The sequence below is a fragment of the Chelonoidis abingdonii genome, chromosome 20 (genome assembly GCF_003597395.2).
Source record: "Chelonoidis abingdonii isolate Lonesome George chromosome 20, CheloAbing_2.0, whole genome shotgun sequence".
In the NCBI taxonomy this organism is placed as follows: Eukaryota; Metazoa; Chordata; order Testudines; family Testudinidae; genus Chelonoidis; species Chelonoidis abingdonii.
This window is the reverse complement of record NC_133788.1, coordinates 14,777,495-14,797,857: the sequence shown is the minus strand read 5'-3', so window position 1 is coordinate 14,797,857 and position 20,363 is coordinate 14,777,495. Positions and strand designations below refer to the sequence as shown.

At 48.5% G+C, this 20,363-nt stretch overlaps 1 protein-coding gene across 1 annotated transcript in view; it reads left to right on the top strand.

The window, feature by feature from the left end:
- SGSM2 (small G protein signaling modulator 2) overlaps positions 1-20,363 on the top strand; it is a 129,918-nt gene that overhangs the window by 66,414 nt on the left and 43,141 nt on the right. Inside the window, exons 3-4 of the mRNA XM_032779437.2 lie at positions 11,669-11,831; positions 16,960-17,121. Of these exons, the coding sequence (XP_032635328.1) occupies positions 11,669-11,831; positions 16,960-17,121 (325 nt within the window). The remainder of the gene's footprint in view (positions 1-11,668; positions 11,832-16,959; positions 17,122-20,363) is intronic.

The following is a 20,363-nucleotide window of genomic DNA, read 5'->3' as shown; positions in this document are numbered from 1 at the left end:
ACTCCCTGTGCTGATGCCTGGTGTAAATGGTCCAAGGGATGCACGCGTTCAAAATGATCAGGGGGGTCCCTTTCCGTTTGCAAATGGTTCCTTGTGCTACCACGTGGAGGAGCCGTCTCATCTTGGTCCTGTTGCTTGTTGTAGGTTTGGGTCTGACGGATGTGTATTGGCAATCAGAGTGAGGCCTGTTGGAAAAGCGTTGGGTTCCTTTCAGATTTTCATCGAGGTCGGTGTGTTACAGACATCTAGCATCCTGCCCCACCCAATCTCCCTGCTCCCTGAAATGTAGCAGCTTTTCTTTCCAACAGAACAAATCCATCGTCTCCTTCCAATCCGCGGGCTCCCAGCTGGTATGGAGGGCACAGCAGAACAAGCACGCTTAGGCTCTGCTGGGAGTCTGCGGAGGGCGTGGACCTGATGCATGTAATGGAACGTACGTACTTCTCCAAGGGCTCCCTCTGCTCCAGCATGCAGAAGATTTGGGGGCTGGACCAGTGCATGGTCCTAGCAAATACGTTCCGTCCCTGACCTCAGCCAATCGATCTTCCCAGCATGTGCTGCCCGGCTCTGCCAGTGTGCTGTGCACTGAAGACAGGCTGATGTGTAGTTTGCTTGTCTCTTATCTTCTCTCGCTTTCATTCTTTATTTTCACACTTCAGCCTTACAAACCCTGTTCCCTGTGCATGGTTTCCATGAAAACAAGATATTTAGCTGCAGCTAAAGCAAAATCCATCTGCTAAATGAATTCCATTAAAAACCTCTCTGAGGTCCTCATCTTGCACCCCTCTGCCTCGGTCTCTGGAGCTCTCTTAGCATACAGTCCATTAAACCGCAGCGAGATTTCACTAAAGGGGAGAAAAATGAAGCCACTTGTCTAGTGCAGAAAGGTCTGGCTGGGTTTATGTAATAAAAAGGTGACATTTTTCAAAGCTTACGGGGGAGGCGATTATTTGGACTGCAAATCAATAACCGTATCCGTAGCTGGTTCAGTACTACAGGGGATCTGCCTCAGAATTGACTGGAGATAATGAATTTTAGGACAGCTGCTGTCAGCCGAGTGATGTGAGCGAAGTAACGGAGCTGAGCTCCTCCCGTTCGTTTTGGAGGCCCTGTCACGGGCTGAGCTTGTGGCTTCGTTAACGGCGTTGGCCCGTCACAGATAGGACGTCGCTCATCCAGTCAGAGCATTGGGGAAGGCTGCCCCGTTTTCGAGTCGGCTTCACCTGTGCATTATTGGCTTTGGAATTGTTTGTTGCCATGGTGGCTCCGAGAGGCCCCAGTCTGGATTGGGCCCCCATTGTTCTAGGCACTGTACACGCATATCATGGAAATGTGGCCCCTGCTCCAAAGAGCCAACCGACTCAGTAATGCGTCCATATGTTCTTCAACTTGCCTTTTCCACCCACTTCCTCTCCTCCGCACGCCTGTTGGAACGCCACTGATTCCTGCTCTTCTGAGACCCAGCGTTGCAGACTCCAGTCCTTGCAGGTCCTTGAAAGAGGTGGAGCCACATCCCTTCCCAGCGACAGCCCAGACGAGGGGTGTCTCTGTTTTGATTTCTGGGGTGTTCACAAGAATTTCATTTATCTGACACCCCACCACCACAAAATGCAGTGCTGTGTTCTGTCCCATCTGTACCAGAGATACTTAAAGCCATCTAGGGATTTTTTACATGTATTTGTATAGATTTAAATCCAATTTATAAGGGAACATTGGTGCAGTAAACAAGTAGAAACTGGGAGTGGCCCATACAGATGGTTCAAGCTAATTGGGATGTGGGAAGAGCTGAAAGACAAAGTGTGAAAACCATGTCCTTTCATGTATCCAATTAACATTTCTCCTCCTTTCTGACACCCCCAACAGAAGAATAGGAGGGTACATCACGTTCCAGGTAAACGAACTTGTTCCATCTGTCCCCACCCGTAGCCTGCGTGCCAAGAACCCGCCGTAGAGAATCCAGTTCAGTTTAGATACTAGCCAACAGAGAATGCGAATTCCCTGGGAAGTGGAGGCTTCGTTGTAACAGAACACGATGAGCGTAGGGGGCCGGATGGCGAGGCAGTGGAGTTCTTCTGCTGTGGTCCCAGGGGCCTTTTCACAAAGGAGGGGAGAGCAGCTGCTGCTGCTTCTGTTGGGAAGTGGAGCGTTTGCGAAGCGTCTGACGTTGAGCTTTTTCTCTTGCTTGTTGTTTAATCTGTATTTGTGGTGGTGCTTAGAAGCCTCCGTTGTGGACCAGGAACCCGTTGTACTAGGTGCTGAGTCGGTCCCTGCCCCCAGGGGCTTACACAGTGTTTAATTAGTGCCAGGGCTTGGCGGTTCAGAGCCCCGGCACCCCTGGGCTTGCTGCATCCATTATGAAAGTAGAAAAATTGCTTGAGCCCGAGCACCTAATTGCTTGAGTCTCTGGCACCTCTTTCATTACAACTTAAGCACTGGGTTTACAGATTAAATATAAGACTAGAGACAACCAAGGGAGTAGAACAAGGAACCAATGAGGGAGTACCGGCCAGCTTGATGGGCAGTGGTCTCTGCAAACCACCTGCCTAACTGTTGGCAAGCGTTTGCAAGCATCACGGCAAAGGAGAGCTCCGAGTAGAGAGCTGAAGGTGAAGAAGGAGGTCGTTCTGTTGACGTGTATGGGGAGCGCCTCCCAAGGGTGTGGGGCAGCCCAGGAGAGTGTACAAGGCTGTTTCTTTGAAAATGCAACGAGCGGAAAGTGGAGACCAGCCCCACAGGCAGATCAGACACAAGTGCCGATAGCTCATTGTCAGTTGAGAGACAGTCTGGCAAGGGCCTGGAATGTTTTTTGGTCAGTTGAATCTGATGTGGGCGTCTGATTTTTGTTATGAGTTAAAACAAAACAAAAAAAAAAGCGAGCGAGAGAGAAATCCAGGGCACTGCGAATGTTGAGCGCCGCTTTTCCGGCTTCTGTCTGTCTTAGGCGTGTGTGTGACCTCCATTACTGTAGTGTCTGGGTGCCTCACAAGACCCCTGTGAAGTATGGCAGTGCTATTAGCCCCATTGTACAGATGGAACTGAATGCAGAAGAGACCAAGTGACTTGCCCAAGGTCATGCAGGAGGTAAGTGGCGAAGGAATGGAACCCAGGCCTCCCACACCTAGACTAGCACAGTAGTAAACACTGGACCATCCTTCTCCTAGGTAAGGTAGGTACTGTATGGAGCACACTTTGGAGAAAGCCGCATGTAATGCTTCAAAGGCTTGATCCAAAGCCTGCTGGAGTCAATAGAAAGACTTGCACTACCTTCATGGGGCTGTACATCCAGCCCAGATTTACCAGAGAGCCAGCCATCCGTTTGTATGCATTGCCTTGAGTACAGAAATCTGATTTTGGATCTGATAAACCCCCCAGGCCAGTAAAACCAAAGGAAAGGCAGAAGCTGACTGCGACCTTGAAAATCCTCATGGCTCTGGGGACCTATGGCAATTCGACCTGAACCAGGCTCCAAAGAAATGACACCTTAACTCAAGACTCATTCAGCATCATAGGTGCTGGCCACGTGGCTCAGTTTCTCAGCAGTAGAGTGTGTGCCACAAAAAGCCTCCTATGAGATTTAAGGGAGGACAATTTCTGAGGCTTTGCGTTCACTAGAAACTCTGCAGCAGCACGGCTGTCTGCCCACTGCAGTGATGGGAGGGGTTCTTCTCTCACTGTCATCAATCCAGGGGATTAGATCAGTTTAACTACGTCAGTCGGGGGGCATGGATTTTTCTCACCCCTGAGCCATATAGCTGGTTTGGCCTAATTTTTTAGGGTTGACCTGGCTTTAGGTGCAGGACACGCACCTTGAGGGCAAGGTCTGGTTTGGGATTTTCATTTCAAACTCGGGGGCCAACTTTGGTGAAAGGTTTGCAAACCTTTTGACCCGACTCTTGAATAAACTAGGCTGGTCCTAACTGGTCTGGAATGAAACCTAGAACTGGGGCCCATTCCAGAACTCAGCCACAATCATTCTTGAAGTTTTCAAGGGTTGGATTCAAAATCTAGCTCTGGCCTTATAACTTCTGTGGAGGCTCCAGCTGTAGAAGGACCCCCCCCCCCCCCGAACTCCACAGCTCTGCAGGGTCTCAACCAGCTCAGCTGGAGGCTTGGTTAAGTTTTACTCGGCTTCTGAAGCTTTATCAAAAAGAGAAATTTCAAGTGAAACTCTGGACATCTGATCCCATATGACCTGAACCTAAACAAAGATTCACCCAAGCTCCCTATGAACCCAAACAGCCTGACTGGCTCTCATCAGTACTTCTCAACACCTTTAGGTCTATATGGAGTTATAGAGGGAGAGCTAGCTCAGTGGTTTGAGCATTGGCCTGCTAAACTCAGGGTTGTGAGTTCAACCCTTGAGAGGGCCATTTAGGGATCTGAGGCAAAAATCTGTCTGGGGATTGGTTCTGCTTTGAGCAGGGGTTGGACTAGATGACCTCCTGAGGTCCCTTCCAACCCTGATATGCTATTGGAAGTACTCCTTGTTGCTCATTGTAACTGTTTGGCACAATCCTGTTGATGGTCTTTCTAAGTGTCTAGCTTGCTGTGAAGTGCTGTAAGAAACCGCTCTGGGTGAGTTGATACCTTCCAATACACCGAGCGGTAGAAGAGGTACTTGAGATGAGCTGTTCCCATAACACGTTACAACTCGACCTAATAAGCTGTAGTTTGGCACTGTGAGGCGTTCCTAAATAGCTGCCATGTCCGACTCCAGAAATGGCTGCCTGTCAGAGAGGCATGAAGTAATCCCTGGCTGCAGTTCTGTTACCAAAATGTTTTCAGTCTGACCTCCTTTATATCCCCGGCCAGAGAATTTATCCCGTTAACTCCTGTATATCACCCAATAACTTGTTTGACTAAAGCATATCTTCAGAGCGGCATCCAGTCTTGATCTGAAGACTTAAAGTGTGTGAGAATTCACTGCTTCCCTTGGTAGTTTGTGCCAGTTTTTTATCACATTTACTATATAAAAAAAAAAATTGAGGTTTATTTCATATTTGAATTTGCCTGGAGGCAACTTCCAGCCATTGATTCTCATTATGCCTTTCTCTGGTAGATTAGCGTCTGAAAATACCAGGTATTTTTGCCCCATGAAGGTACTTTCACATCCTACCCCAGTGACAGTCACTTCTCGATCTTCTTTGGCAAGAGCCTAATACAGCCGTTCAGCTCCCAAGAAACAGCAGGTTTTTGCATGCGGTTTAAACCCATTTGAAATTTCCCATTTGGCCAAGTTTGCCATGAATACCTTATCACCTAAACAGGTAAGACAAAAAGCATCTTATTATCCCTATTGTGCAGAGAGACAGCTGAGGCACAGAGAAATTAAATGATACAGTCGCACAGCAGGTGGATCCAGGGATCGAAACCAACTCTCCTGATCCCCAGGCCGGTGCCTTAACCATAAGGCCGTCCTTCTGTCCACCGAAATAGGACAAGTACCTCCGAATGCTGATTGAACAATGGTTCAATCAAATGCCTTTCCTGCCATTTCCCTTTGCACGTACGTTACGCATGTGTTCTAGTCAAGTAAGTAGCATTTTCATGAGTAGTGGTGATGAGAAATGTCACAATGGCATAATTAAATCGGGATGGAGATTATCCTTGATAGCAGCCACAGCGAATGTTAATAATTAAAGCCATCTCGGCTGTGGTTTTAACTAAATTTGTTTCATTAATATTTTGTCTTATTTTAAAAAAAAATACGGTTCCTAAGCAACAGCGATGCTTCTCTTTCCGACCAATTATTTCTGCTTTATTTGAAACATCTCACGTGGCTTTTTCAGTGACGCGCCGGAGGCCCCCACCTCTCTCCCCCTCCGAGCTGCTTTTGGGCTGGGATCCTTACAGGGGACAGGCTCGGCAGTCGTGCCGGAAAGAGCAGCTCTGTGCTTCCCCGCTCTGGCAGCACGCTCTGTTCTTCTCGTGCGGCTCCGCTTGGACTCGTGAATCCCCACGAGCATCCGTGCTGCGCTCGCCCCCGCTGCACAGCGCACTGTCTTGGAGCGGAGACAGCCCTCTCACAGGGAGGATGCAGTCAGCCCGAGGCTCCTACTTAAGCCAGAGCACAGGAAAACAATAGCTGCCCATCCCATCTGAGGGCAGACTGGATCAAAGCTCCTGCCTCATGGTATGAGCCAACTGCTGAGGGGCCAGGCAGGGCTGTCCTGTTCCTCCACTCTGCTTTGTTATGCTGTATGGCTGGAGAGCACAGGGCTTGCTGTCTTAGGAATCATTAGCCGTTGGGTAGTATCCCAGCGCTGGATGCGGGATATCAGGCTTGCTGGACCAGTGGGCTTCTTTGGGGCAGTGGAGCCCATGGCCCAAGATGTGGAGAATGGGAATCCTGCAGTTGCTGAGAGAGCGTAAGTGCAGCTGCTTCTTCGAGGGCTTGCTCATGTCCAATCCATAGTCGGTGTGCGTGCTCACCACGTGCACCAGTGCCGGAAGTTTTTCCCTTAGCAGTATCCGTAGGGGACCGGCTCTAGTACTCCCTGGAGTGGTGCCTGCATGCCCCGATCCGCAGGCTTTAAACCGTGTGATTCACAGAGAGTGACAGGGTCTAGTGGCTAGAGCGCTAGAGTCAAGAGACCTCGGTTCTGTTGCTGGCTCTACCCCCAATCTGCTCTGAGCCCTTGGGCAAATCACTTCCCTGTTCCCTGCCTCAGTTTCCCCTCCTGCCCTGTGTCTGTCCTGTCTGTTGCGACTGTGAGCTCTTGGGGTCAGGAACTGCCTTGTGCTGTGTGCTTGTGCAGCACTAGCACGCTGAGGCCCCGGGGCAGTGGCCGCTAGGTTCTACTGTAATGGAACAATAATAATGCTGCAGTAATGTTCCCAGGGCAGCCTGGTGGCGAGGCTGCATCTGCAAACCCCCAACAGAGCCCTAATGGTACAGGAAAGTAGGGAAATGATCAGCAGTCTGGTACCTGGGATGGGTTGTGGGGCTAAGAGGAACACACTGAGCCCTTATCTAGCACCCCGGGGATAAGGTACTTGAATTTACCACCCAGGCTGGAAAAGTAGAATTACTTTGCCCAATGCTCAGTAGCTCAAACTTTCAAGCTACCCAGCCTGGCTTCTCTCTGAGGCTCCCCACTCCGACACGTGCCCCTCCAGATGCAACCGGCAAAGTGCTCCACAGCCCTTTGGTACAGACTGGTCCTTCTTTTTAATTCTCACTCCAGCTGTCTTAATGTCTCCACTGTCCACCTTGGTCTCCTGCGTCTCGTTGGTATTTCTTTCTATTTGCCCACATCCGCTGCGCACCTTCGAGTGGGGGGATGCGTCAGAGCTGTAACGTCGTGTGTGTGATGCAGATGGGTGATGGCGGCTTCCCTGTGGGCCGTGCTGTTCCTTGTTGCTTCCTTCTGGCTCTAAAAGTCCTTGATGCAAATGCCTGCTTTCGAATCGTCCTGTCTGTTCCACTCTCAGCTTTCTCAGCTCTGCTCTGGGATAACGTGCTGACGAGGGATTCACTGTGTACGGTCTGCTTTTCTCAATGCATTCCGCCCCTTGCGAACGACACTCTGTGTATTTATTTCTCATCAGAGTGGTCCTTAGGAGACTGAGAGAAGGTTGCACGGTGGAAGGAGGCCAGGAATTTCAAGTGGGGTCCACGCTTGCCTTCGGATGGGGATGGTCTTGTGGCTAAGGCATTGGGCTGGCACCCAGGAGATCTGGGCTGAGTTCCTGGCTCTCTTAGCCACTCAGGTACATACTCAGGATCCCAGGTGGGGTCATGTAGTCCAGGTTGCCCCAGCTTTGCTGCTATTGTTATTGCAGCTACCTAGATCCAGGCTAGCTCGGGGACGGCTACACATGCAGCGGACACAGTCACACCTCTGACTACAATGTAGACGTATCCTGAGTGTACAGTGCCTGGGCACAATGGGGCTCTGGCCTTGGGTAGGGCTTCCAGATGCTACCGTTGTGTAAATAACACTAACTAATAATGTTTGAAAATTAAAGGTACACGTGACTTGCCATTTCTGAGATCTGCAAACTTGTTTGTAGCTGTATTTACAGTTCAACTGGGGAACAGTAAGTGGAAACTAAATGTGTATTTACTAGAACTCCACAAATTATGGCGTTCGCTTTTTACAACTGGGAAGGGTAAGTGGCAGTGACTTTAGAGGCTTATGAATACTTTACACTAATAATAACCCTGTCAATGTAAATGACAACGGAAGTAGCCTTCAAACACCAGCGATTTCTAACATGGGGAAATGTGCAACCAATAAAATCAATGGATCAGTATTTTATCCGTCTGGTTTCCAAGATAGTGGCCACTGTTTGCTGTTCACCCTATTAAACCAGCGGACTGTAAGATCTTGAGGATCCCTGGTTAAGGAACTGATTGATGGGCAGCCTGAATGCTTTAATTAAAAGTGAAAACACATGAAAGCCTTTTGTTGATGAAGGATAAGCATGAAATGCATTCTAATCTCTCCCCAGGTCCAGTGCGTTTGCAAGGAGCTATCAATAAAACTAGGATGATTCAAACCATCTATTTGTTTGGAGCGAGGCCTGTGTTTAGAATTTTCCTACAGATGAGAGTTTATCTGGAGTGGCTATTGCAAGTGCACTGAGGAAGGTACTCTTGTCCAGAGGGTTGCTTGCAGAGGCACTTGAGGTAGAGTACAAACTCACTGTACAGCCTTGATTTTAAACAGACTAGGAGACCTATGGAGATTGGTGTGGATTATTACTATTCATATGATTGATTGATTATTTATAGCTGAGATCAGGACCCCATTGCACTAGGCACTGTACAGACATATAGTAAAAAATACAATTGCTTACAGTCTAAATAGACAAGACAAAGGGGAAAGGGAGTATTGTTATCCCCAATTTACAGATGAGGAACTGAGATTTGGGTGAAAAAAGGTGTGTTCTTCACTTGAGTTAGCTACTACAGGGTCAGCTCTCAAAACTGGCCTTTAACTCGACTTGCTGACTCACGTGCCAACTGGGCCTGTCTCTACAGTCCAGTAGCTGCTGGGTTTGTGTCAGTCAGAGGTGTGAGCCCATTGGAGTCAGGCACCTCCGAGCCCAGTAGGATTTTCAAAAGCCCCTATCTGTATCTTCGGGTGCCTAAACATCTTAAAGAATCCGTCAGTTTTCTGTCTGCCAAATGGGGATCATTGTACCTTGTTGGGGTGTTGGGAGGATGGATCCATTAAAGACTGCGAGGTGCTCAGATGCTACAGACATGGGAGCTGTATAAGCCTGAGAGAGAAGGATGCAGGAAGGACTCAGCACCTGCCAAGTTTGGGCTCAGAGTGCAGGCAGGTACTGCATTCTTCACGCTTAGCTGCCAGGTTCTAATGCGGGGGTAATGTATGTTGGAACTGATGGAACGCAGTTTGTTGTTTGTGATGAAAATGTAATGTTGCAATGTTAGCAGCAGACAGTCGGTGGTAAATTGCAATCAATAAACATGGGAGAACATTGCTCAGAGGCTGGAAAGCAGACTCCGGAGGGGGATGAGCGCTCTGCAGAGGCTTCAGGGACTTACTTTTTCAATGAGTAAGCGATCTTGTCCTCCTTTGTGTACAGCGTTGACTGGATGAGTCATTTGCAGCCTAGATTTAAACTCTAGTAGACATGAATAGCTTTTTTCCCCCCAATTGCTCAGCTGTTGTCCACTCTAGTCTCATGGTTCTTTGCAGCCGCTGAAGTGTAACGTTCAGCTTTCTGGGGGGAATTGTGCAAGACTGAAGTAAAACCAGTGTGGGCTTTGGGAGTCACTAGTTGGCTGGTGAACTTCAGAGTCTGTCACGATAAGAATTGCAAAACAAACATCACAACACGGTAGCGTCACAGGTATGGAGCTAGCTGCAGGAAGGGGTTGCCAACTTTGTAATCACACAAAACTGAATACCCTTGCACTGTCCCCTGCTCCATCCCCTCCTTGAAGCCCTGCCCCCAACTCACTCCATCCCCCCTCCCTCTGTCGCTTGCTCTTCCCCACCCTTGCTCACTTTCACTAGGCTGGGGCAGAGCCGGCGAGAGTGGGTTCGGGCCCCGATGAAAAAAATTTTTCAGGCCCCCCAGCAAGGGCGGACTGGGCCGGGAACGGGCCCTGGTAATTTGTACTGGCTTCCCCCCACCTCATCGGCCCTGGGCTGGGACAGGGGGTTGGGGTGCGGGAGGAGGTGAGTGCTCCAGCTGGGGGTGTGGGCTCTGGGGTGGGGCCATAAATGAGGGGTTATGGGTGCAGGAGGGGGCTCTGGGCTTGGGCAAGGGGTTGTGGGGAGGGATGGAGTGTGGGCTCCATCTGAGGGTGTGGACTCTGGGGTGGGGTCAGGAATGACAGGTTTGGGGTGCAGGAGGGGGCTCCGGGCTGGGGCCAAGGGGTTTGGCGTGTGGGAGGGGGCTCAGAGCTGAGGTAGGGGGTTGAGGTGCAAGTGGGGGTGCGGACTCTGGGAGGGAGCTAGGGAGTGGGAGGAGGTTTCAACCTGGGGCAGGGGATTGGGATGTGGGTTTGGACTCCAGCTGGGCAGTGCTTACCTCAGGCGGCTTAACAGGGCTAAGGCAGGCTCCTTGCCTGCCCTGGCTCCACACAGCTCCTGGAAGCGACCAGCATGTCCAGCTCCCAGGCACAGGGCAGCCAGGTGGCTGTGCATGCTGTCTCTCCCCTCCCCTCCCCCCCAGTGCATGCAGGCACCGCTTCCGCAGTTCCCAATGCCTGGTGTTCCCGGCCAATAGGAGCTGCAGAGCCGGCACTCGGGGCAGGGGCAGCATGCAGAGCTTTCCTGATCTCCCCTGCACCTAGGAGCCAGAAGGACGTGCCTGCCACTTCCGGGAACCATGCTGAACCAGGGCATCTTAGCCCCACTGCACCGCTGACCAGACTTTTAACGGCCCGGTCAGCAGTACTGACCAGAGCTGCTAGGGTCTCTTTTCAACCAGATGCCTGGCAGCCTTTGCTGTATCTCTGTCCCTATCCTGGTCTCTCTGCACCCTCTCAGGTGTCAGGCTTTTCTCTCTCTTGTAGTGGGGTCACATGATTCTCCCATAACTAGACTGGGCCCTGGGGCTACAGCATCCTGTATCTCCACCGTTTCTACCCAGCAGGTCTGACTGGGTTTTCACTTCAGCAGTGACTGCAGTGACCAGGCAGCCTGCTTAAACCCAAGTGCTCCATTACCAACTACAAGAGCTGGTCTTCTCTCTGCTTTTCAGTTCCTAGAAGGCCAGCCTCCTGTTATGTAATCCACATCAGTGGTTCTCTGAGGCACAAAATAATCCCCACAGGAAAAAATACAAACATAGATACAGACACCTGCCAGGATATTTGGGTTTATGCAGGTTCCTGGCTGCAGTGTCCAACTTTCATCCCAGGCTGTCAGTGCAATTAGCAAACCTGATGACACTCCCGTGGGACTGGTAAGTGTATTGTGATCCCTGCTTTCCTGATGGGGAAACTGAGGCACAAAGCGAGTAAGTGATTTGTTTGAGGTCACACAGTGAGTCTACAGCTCAAGCAGGAATAGAACCCCTGGGTCCTCATTACTTACTACCCTGGCCCATATTCTCTCCCCCTAACCCCCGGTATTAGATTTGTTTCGTTAGATGACTTTCTTCTCCTTGTTGACACGTGCCAAGAAGAATGGAGTGGAGGTTCCGAGTGCTTATGGCGATGTCTCCTTTCCTTTTCCAGGTGTGGTGGAGGCGTGCCTCCTGCACATGCTGAAACGCAGAGCTGCCGGCTTCCTCCGGACCGATAAGGTCGCTGCCCTCTTCACCAAAGTTGGCAAGACGTACGCGGTAGCTGGGGACATATGTAAGAAAGTGCAGGAGCTGCAGCAGCAGGCGGAAGGCAGGTAAGGCCAAGGGCTGTTCTTCATGTGAGAAAGTCATGGCAACTTGAAGGGAACAGGTAGAGCTGCTTGGAAAATTACTTTTTGGGGAAAAAAATTCAACCAGTCAGAAAAACGATTGAAAAACTTGTCAAAAATTAATTTTTGTCAAAATTTTCATAAGTTCAAATGTTCTAAGGTGAGTGGCAAAGGGCCACAGGACGAGAGCTGGGTTTGCGCTCTTTTTTCTTTCACTCATTACCTGCATCACGGTGTGTCCAGGAACCCCAGTCAAGGGTCAGGACCCCAGATTATACCAGGTACCATCAAGCCAAATAACACAGAAGACAGTCACTGCTCACAGCCAGCTCGCTGTCTAGGTATTGGCCAGGATGTGACAGGTGGACAGAGCAGACAGATAGGGTGGAGGTGAGTGAGAACAGGTAACAGAATAAACAGAGCTTAGCGAAAAAGCAGAAGTCTTGGCTCACCCCTTGCCAAAACCAGTGCCAGATGGAGCGATTTGCCTGCCTTGTGGCAGAGGCCAGTTCTTTATGGAGTAAAGAAGGCTTGAATGTTTATCTTTGCGTGCTTGTTTGTTCTCCTGGATCACCCTTACTTTTTCTACGTGCGTTAGGAGACCTGATAGGCCTGCTAGAGGAACAGTGTAAGTGACGCTGGATTCAGTACACCACAATTAGCATTGTACTAGCTAGGCGCAGTCTGAACACACAGCGAGACCTGGTCCCTTCCCCACAGCGCTTCCACTTTAAGGCCATGATCCTGCAGTGTCCTTCCTGCCCGTGGTTTCAGCAGAGGTCGTTTAGGAGTAGGAGTCCCACCTGTGTGGAGCTCATTCCAGCATCAGGGCCTAATAAATGATAAGATAAACCAACGACTGTAACAGACAATAGGTGGGAGGAGAAAGGTAACAGTGGTCAGGCCCTGATTGATTCAGCAAGGTGGTAAATATGGACCTTGCTTTAAACATGCGAGTAGTCCCATTGAAGTGAAGAACCTGAAGCCCTGATCCTGGAAAGTCTAAAGCACATGCTCCGTGTTACTCAGGCAGCACTTAGGAGTCACTGTCATGGACCAGCACCCCATTGTGCAAGGTGCTGTACAGACACCAAACAAGAAGATTGTCCCTGCCTCAAAGAACTTCCAGTCTAATGGCTTTAGTCCACATGCTTAAGTGTTTTCCCGAGTTGGGGCCAGACTGTGCACTTGGCAGGAATGCGAGCACATTACGGTAAATTGTTTTCTACGGTGCACTGCCTCGTTAGGTGAAGCATTTGGGGTGGCTGTTCTGATGGTGGTATTCTTCATTTCTTCATTTCTTCTATTATTCGTTGGTTGCCGCATTAAAAGCGTTCTGTATGGAGCAGCGTTCTCCTTCTGTGCTGCGTAACTAATGGCACAAGCCCGTTTCAGGTCACCTTAGTGCATCAGAAAGAAGCAAAAAAGGGCACAAGCCCATTCTCTTTTTCCCTTTGTAGGTCATCTTTAAGAAACGGGGAAGCTATAGGCAGCAAACTCAGCTACAAAGATCAGCCTCTGATTCCAACTCTGTTCAGGTCACTAATTATATCAACAGTGACAAGTGACTGTTGGGCTTGTAACTCACTAGTCCATACGGTTTTACCTCGGACCGGCAATTCCTAGGGTGGAGGGAAGGTTCAGAATGATGTTTCCATGGCTTAATCCAGTTTGGCACTGGATCAGGAAGCATCCCTGGCCAGTGCCAAACGAAAGTTGGCGTCAATAAGGATAATCAATATTGGCCTGTAAGGCAGTAAACTCCTGGGTGGCAGGAAATATGAAGCTTGCTGCCAGTGGGAAGGAAAATGAACATGGCTCCAAGTGTGAAGGGGACGTGAGGACACAGCAGATGAGAGGCAGATGCGAACAGGGGTAGGCCAGCTAGTGTGCTGTCCAGGCAGTGGAATGCAAATCCTGGGAAAACGCAGTGGTGTCAATTTCATATTTGTGCAGCTCACTGAACTGCTTCCCATTGTGTGGTGGGCCTGTCAATATCTACACCAAGAAAAGGCCTGGGGAGGGAGTGTGTGCAGGACGGAATTGGCATGCCTGGGCACCTCCGGGGGGGCAGCCTGAATCTGGTCCTGGGTTAGTAGCTTATGTTAAGAATCGATCGATAAAGCATAGCATGTGCATTTGGGCCATTTCCTTTAATGGGCTGGAGGCTGTTTTGTAAAAAATCCAAAGAAAAGTAGGGTCGAGTCAGGCCAATCAATAACCTGCCGCATGGGAACTGCTGCTAGACACGGACCTTATTGCTGGGTATGGCATTCAAAAGAGCTGCTGCTCAACTCTACCCCTCTGCATTTGGTGCACTGGCCCCCCTCAAAGCCAGATAACACCTGTTCTGATTTAAGAGCAGATTGACTGAGACAGTGGGACAAATTCATCCCTGGCATAATCCACTGATGCCTCCCAGGGATGAGTCTGGCTCAGCGTATATAATCCGTTCTGTTTAATTATCTGTTTCCTTGAGATGAGCCCCACCTCTTGCCCTGTCCTGCTGACTAGCATGCGCCTTCCCCAGCCTTTGGACCTGGCTGGGCTCTGCATACCTCTCCCTCAAACTCGTCTCCTTTATCTGAGCTACACCACAGAGTGGTCTGATCTCTGCATTGTTTTGCAGGTGTGTTCTGTAGCCACCACAGTCCTCCACCAGCCACCTCCCATTCCTTTGTTTATTTCACTGGGACTTGGATGAGTTTTGATCAAATGCACTGCCACTGGTTAGCCCTTTGGAAACCCTGAATTCATTGTTAAAATCTCATGCCAAACCCTCTGGTTCTCAACCCAAATCACTTGGAGATGACCCTAAAAAAAAAAAAAAAAAAAAAAAAACCAGACCCTGATGGCTGTTCTGTAGCCATCAAAGATGTCATGGAACTTTCCTAAGAGAAGAGATTTTCCATAATTCCCTTCCCCTCGTCCCCGCTCTTGTGCAGCGTGCTGTGCTTCGGTTATTCATGGGTCTGCTGCCTTGCATCCCAGAGGTGGCTGCATTTTGGGTGTTGGATGAAGGTCTAACCCAGTGGTCCCCAACCTTTTTTGTCTGGCGGGTGCCAGACGACGAGCCACCGAGAACCGTGGCTGGCGGACGAGCATCCGCCGAAATGCTGCTGAGAAGCAGCAACGTCAAGAGGTGTCGCTGCCAAGTGTCACCAAAAATCAGCGGCATTTCAGTGGCGACGCCACTTGATGATGATGCTTTTCAGCAGCGATCCCTCTTGACGTTGCCACTTTTCGGCGGCATTTCGGCGGATGCTTGTCCACTGGCCAGTACACGGGCACAGATAGATGCATGGCGCCCATGGGCACCAAGATGGTGGCTGTCACATACACAGCTGACAAAGCACCTTGAGATCCTTCAGGATGGAGGATACTGTCGAAGTGCAGTTGATGAGTCTCCAGACGTTAATATTTGAATGTCTGCATCCATCCTTTCTACGGTCCTTCCTGCATCTCTACAAGGACTAAGTGAAGTTTGCGGTTACATTTGATTAGAAATAAACGTCTGCCCCACTTAGGCAGTTGATTCTCTGGAACATTTAGATTTTTGCTCTGTTGGGATGCAGTCTCAGCCAGATCAGAAGAGCAGCTCCTCTGGGTTCAATGGACCTGCTATATAGTGTGTCTAATCTAATGGATCCGCTCTACAATGGGGAAGTACGATGGGATCCCAAATGCCCCCACATATGGGGGGATTTCAAAAACTGCCTGTGGATTCCGATTTGACTTTTTGTAAATGGGTCCCTGCGAAGTGACTAGCGATTTTTGAATATCAGAGGGGTAGCCGTGTTAGTCTGGATCTGTAAAAGCGGCAGAGAGTTCTGTGGTGAATACCCACTTCGTCAGATGCATGGGGTATACACCCACGGAAGCTCATGCTCCAATATGTTAGTCTAGAAAGTGCCACAGAACTCTTTGCTGCTTTTAGTGATTTTGAGTGTCCCATTAGTTGGGGTTTCAACCTGAGATGCCTTCAAGGGACCTGATTTTCAGAGGGTACTAAACATCTGGCCCCTGAAAATCAGGCCCCTTTAAAACCTCTGTCTGGTTATCCCCGAAATGGAGGCACCCCAAATTTATTCATCACTTTTGGCCCTTTCTTCATAATGGGCTAAATAAAATTCTGGATCCCAGCACCCCTGTAACAAACAAACAGCTAAGGGTAGCAAAAAATCCCTCCTTTATCTGTAAAGGGTTAAGCAGCTCAAATAACCCAGCTGGCACCTGACCAAAAAGCACCAATAAGGGGAGGAGATACTTTCAGATCTGTGGGGGAAAGTTTTTGCTTTGTTCCCTTTGTGTGTTCTCTCGGGGTCAGCAAGGAGTCAGGGCAGGGAGAATACATCTCCTAAAGCCATACCTGAACTAAGCATCTAAGATTACAAATTGTAAGTAATAGGAAGGAAATGCATTAGATTATCTTTTATTTTAGCTTGTGAATTTTCCCTAGGCTAAGAGGGAGGTTTATTCCTGTTTTTCTGTAACTTTAAAGTTTTGCCTAGAGGGGAATCCTCTGTGTTTTAAATCTTATTACCCTGTAAAATTACCTTCCATCCTGATTTTACAGAGGTGCTTCTTTTACTTTTTCTTTATAATAAAGTTCTGTTTTTAAGAATCTGATTGGTTTTTAGTGCCCTAGAAACCTAAGGGTTTGGTCCGTGCGCACCTTGGTTACCTGTTTGGTTGGTATATTAGTCTCGAGTCTCCCCAGGAAAGGGGGTGAATGGACTTTGGGGGATATTTTGGGGAAACAGGAACTCCAACTGGTCCTTTTCCTAAATCTTTGTCTAACTCACTTGGTGGTGTCAGCAATACCGTTCCAAGGACAAGGAAGAATTTGTGCCTTGGGAAAGTTTTAACCTAAGCTGGTAGAAATAAGCTTAGGGTGGTCTTTCAGGCAGGTCCCCACCTCTGTACCCTAGAGTTTAGAATGGGGAGGGAACCTTAACAACCCCAAAGCCCCAGTGCAGCAGTTAACATAAAACACAGTGTTCGCATCTGATTTCGTCTGATGCACATTGTGTATTCCAATAAATGTGCACACAGAGCTCTGTCAAAGTAAAAAATCTGGACTCCAACAACTTTCACTGTATCCCTTTTGCAGAAAAAATCAGCAGAATGGCCAGGAATCCCTCAAGAGGCAGGGCTCTACCTCAAGCAAAACGCCTGTCCTGACGCCGCAGGCCATCAGACACATCTGGGTGCGGACAGCCTTGATTGAGAAAGTGCTGGACAAAATCGTCCAGTACCTGGTGGACAACTGCAGGTAAAGAGGGGACCAAACAGCTGGCAGTGCAAAGGTTTTGTTTGTCGAATCAAGGTCGCCATGTCTTTGCAGTAGCGAATGTCGTCAGTGTCCCACCTGCAAACTCAGAGCTGAGCAGAAAAAAGTTTAAAAAAAAATTTCCCCAACAATTTGTATTTTGTTTTTCAAACATTGTGACAATGTTTGGAAGTTTCAGTTAAGGTCACCCTGTGGGAAAGCTCAAAGAACCAGTACAAAAATCGTACACATTTTTTAAAAAAATTTACTATTTTTTTTTTTTGAAATGTTGCAGAATGTCAGCTGGCTACGGTCTAGGGGTAAAATTATCAAAGGACCTAAGTCAGTGGCTCTCAACTTTTCCAGACTACTGGACCCCTTTTAGGGGTCTGATTTGTCTTGCGTACCCCCAAGTTTCACCTTGTTTTAAAAACGACTCGCTTACAAAATCAGACATAAAAACACAGAAGTCTCACAGCACAATGTTACTGTAAAATTGCTGACTTTCTTGTTTTTACCATATAATTATAAAATAAATTGATTGGAATATAAATATTGTACTTACATTTCAGTGGATAGTATATTAAGCAGTGTAAACAAGCCACTGTCTGTATGAAATGTTAGTTTGTACTGACTTCACTAATGCTTTTTCTGTAGCCTGTTGTAAAAACTAGGCAAATATCTAGATGAGTTGATGTACCCCTTGGAAGATCTCTGCATACCCCCAGGGGTACGTGTGCCCCTGGTTGAGAACTGCTGCCCTAAGTGACGTAGTCACCTAAGTTCTCTTGACTTGCAAATTGCAATAAGAATTAGGCACCAAAGTCATTTAGGCGCTTTTGAGACTCATAAGCGAGAAGCTGTAGCGTGCCAGGGGCGCACGTGCCCTCTGCGGAGAAAGGGGAGAAGGGAGCAAAAGGAGGTGAGGAGTGAAAATTTAGAAAATGGTAGGAAGGTCTGATTGGGGTAGGTCAGATCTGTGACGAGATGTTGCCTTTATTTGGAAGGGTTACGTTTGTGACGGAGATTTCCCCCTTTGAGGCTGGCAGAGAGCTCAGGTGCCTTGTGGATGTGATGCATTTGGATTCTAGCAGACATGACCAAGCTCTTTGGCATTCTACTCAAGTCTCCTCCTGCATTGGGCTCCCCAGCGAGGTTGTCCTCACCTCATCTTCTCCACCCCCACAGCTAACACAGTAGAATGAGGAGTATACTGGGGAGACTTTGGTGGCCTCAGAAGAAAGAAATGGTGGAAACCCTGAGGCCTGGCCTAGGTTAGTCACAAAATGAGAGGAAAATCCCCGGCCACCAAGGATGTCACTTGCTTTGCTCTCAGTGCTGCGCTTATCGATGGAGATATATGCTTGGTTTTGCAAAGGGGAATGCCATCTGGGGGGAGTCCACAGGGGCAGTTAAAGTATATAGGCTCTTTCATTCTCCCACGGTATTTCCAAAGTCTGGGTTACATTTTCCTTGGCAGCAGGTCAGAAGAGGAATATATTTTCCTGGTCTATCTTCCTGTTGAGAGGGAAGAGAAAAGTCTTTGTGATGTTCAAATAAAACTATTCCATTGGTGGCATCTGATCCCACATGGAGGTATTTTGGTTCAAGACCTCTGGGCTAACTCTCCTCCTGTGTTAAGCAGGTTTTTCCCCTGATAGCAGGGTAGCATGAGTGAGGCTCACGATCTCTTTCAAACACACCACAATGCTGCAGAAATGCACCCCTCTTTTGGGAGTATAATGGTTACTTCCTCAATCTACAAGATTTGGGGTCATATTTTCAAAGTTAGGTGTGCGCGACTGCCTGAATTATCTCTGTAAACCAGGTGGTCTGTTTGCACCAGCACTTGGCCAGCGAGGTGCACGCGAAGCATGGAGATATACGTATCTGGTGCAGTGCAAGCACATGTAGTTGTGGGTGCCTAATTTGGCCAACCCAACCTTCTCTCAGTAAAACTGGTTCCCAGTCCAGCCCAGTCCTGTATCTGTTCCCAATCCAGCCCTGCCAGTCTTGGGTCCTGGACCTGGGATGAGGGAAGTCTTGTCTCTTTGCTTCTAAAGCAGCATCAAGGTTATTTTTTTTTGTTTTGTATTGTTGTGTTTTCCTTGCTGACTGTATTTGAGCCCATGCCGATTATGCTGAAAAGTTTTCTTTAAAGCGAGAGAATATTCCTGGTCAGTGGAATTACATCACTTCTTGGTGGTTTGGAGATGTTCTCCTTTAGGAAATTGGAAATAGCGTAGAGTTTGAGCCCCATCTAGTGGAAGATACAAGCAAAATGATACTACGTTCAGAGAGACAAGATGGGTGAGGTAATCTTTGATTGGACCAACTTCCGTTGATGAGAGAGACAAGCTTTTGAACCACACAGAGCTCTTCAGGTCTGGGGAAGGTAAATACAAGTTGGGACAGATTGTTAAGCATAAGGGGTTCATACTTGCTGTTGGAAACATCTTAAAATGAAGTGGGCAATTAAAGGTTAGCAAGCAGTGTGGTGTGTTACAAATTGTCATGAAGAACCATAAAACCAGTGTCCCAGTTAAGTCCAAAGCTCTTGGTGTCTAGCAGAGTTATGAATTTAAATCCCCAGGCTCATCTTTTGAAGGTGTTGAGTTTTCCCTTGAGGATAAGTATTGAAAGATCAGATATGGAGTATGTGAAAAGTGTTCACCCAAGGGTGCTATGGTATTTTTGTCCTTTATAATTTTCTGTGTCAGTTCATTCAAGAGCATAGTGATTGTCTGGTTCCACCCACATAGTTGTTATTGGGGCATTTGATGCACGGTATGAGGTGTACCACGTTTTGTGATAGGCGTGTGTAGGACCTGTGGACCTTGAACAGTGTGTCGTGGGGGGTATGAATCATTGTAGCAGGGGAGATGTGTCTGCAGGTTTTGCATCTATTGTTCTGGCAGGGTCTGGTGCTGCTTTGAGTTGCTGTGTCCTGGTCTGTAGGGAGCTTGCTTCTGATGATGAGTGTGGCGAGGCTGGGAGGTTGGTGGAGGGCCAGAAGAGGGGGTTGGGGAAATATTTCAGGATGTGGTTTCTGTCAAATACTAGTTGATGATTTCCCCTATGGGTTCCAGTGGGGTGTGTTGTCAGTGGGTTGTTGTTTGTTTTCTGTATTGAAGCAGGCTTTCCTGGGGGTGCATGGACCCATTCCATGGTGCGATCTACGGCTCTGGTGGAGTATCCTTGTTTTGTGAGGGCAATTTTTAAGTGTGTTTAGGGTGTATCCCAGC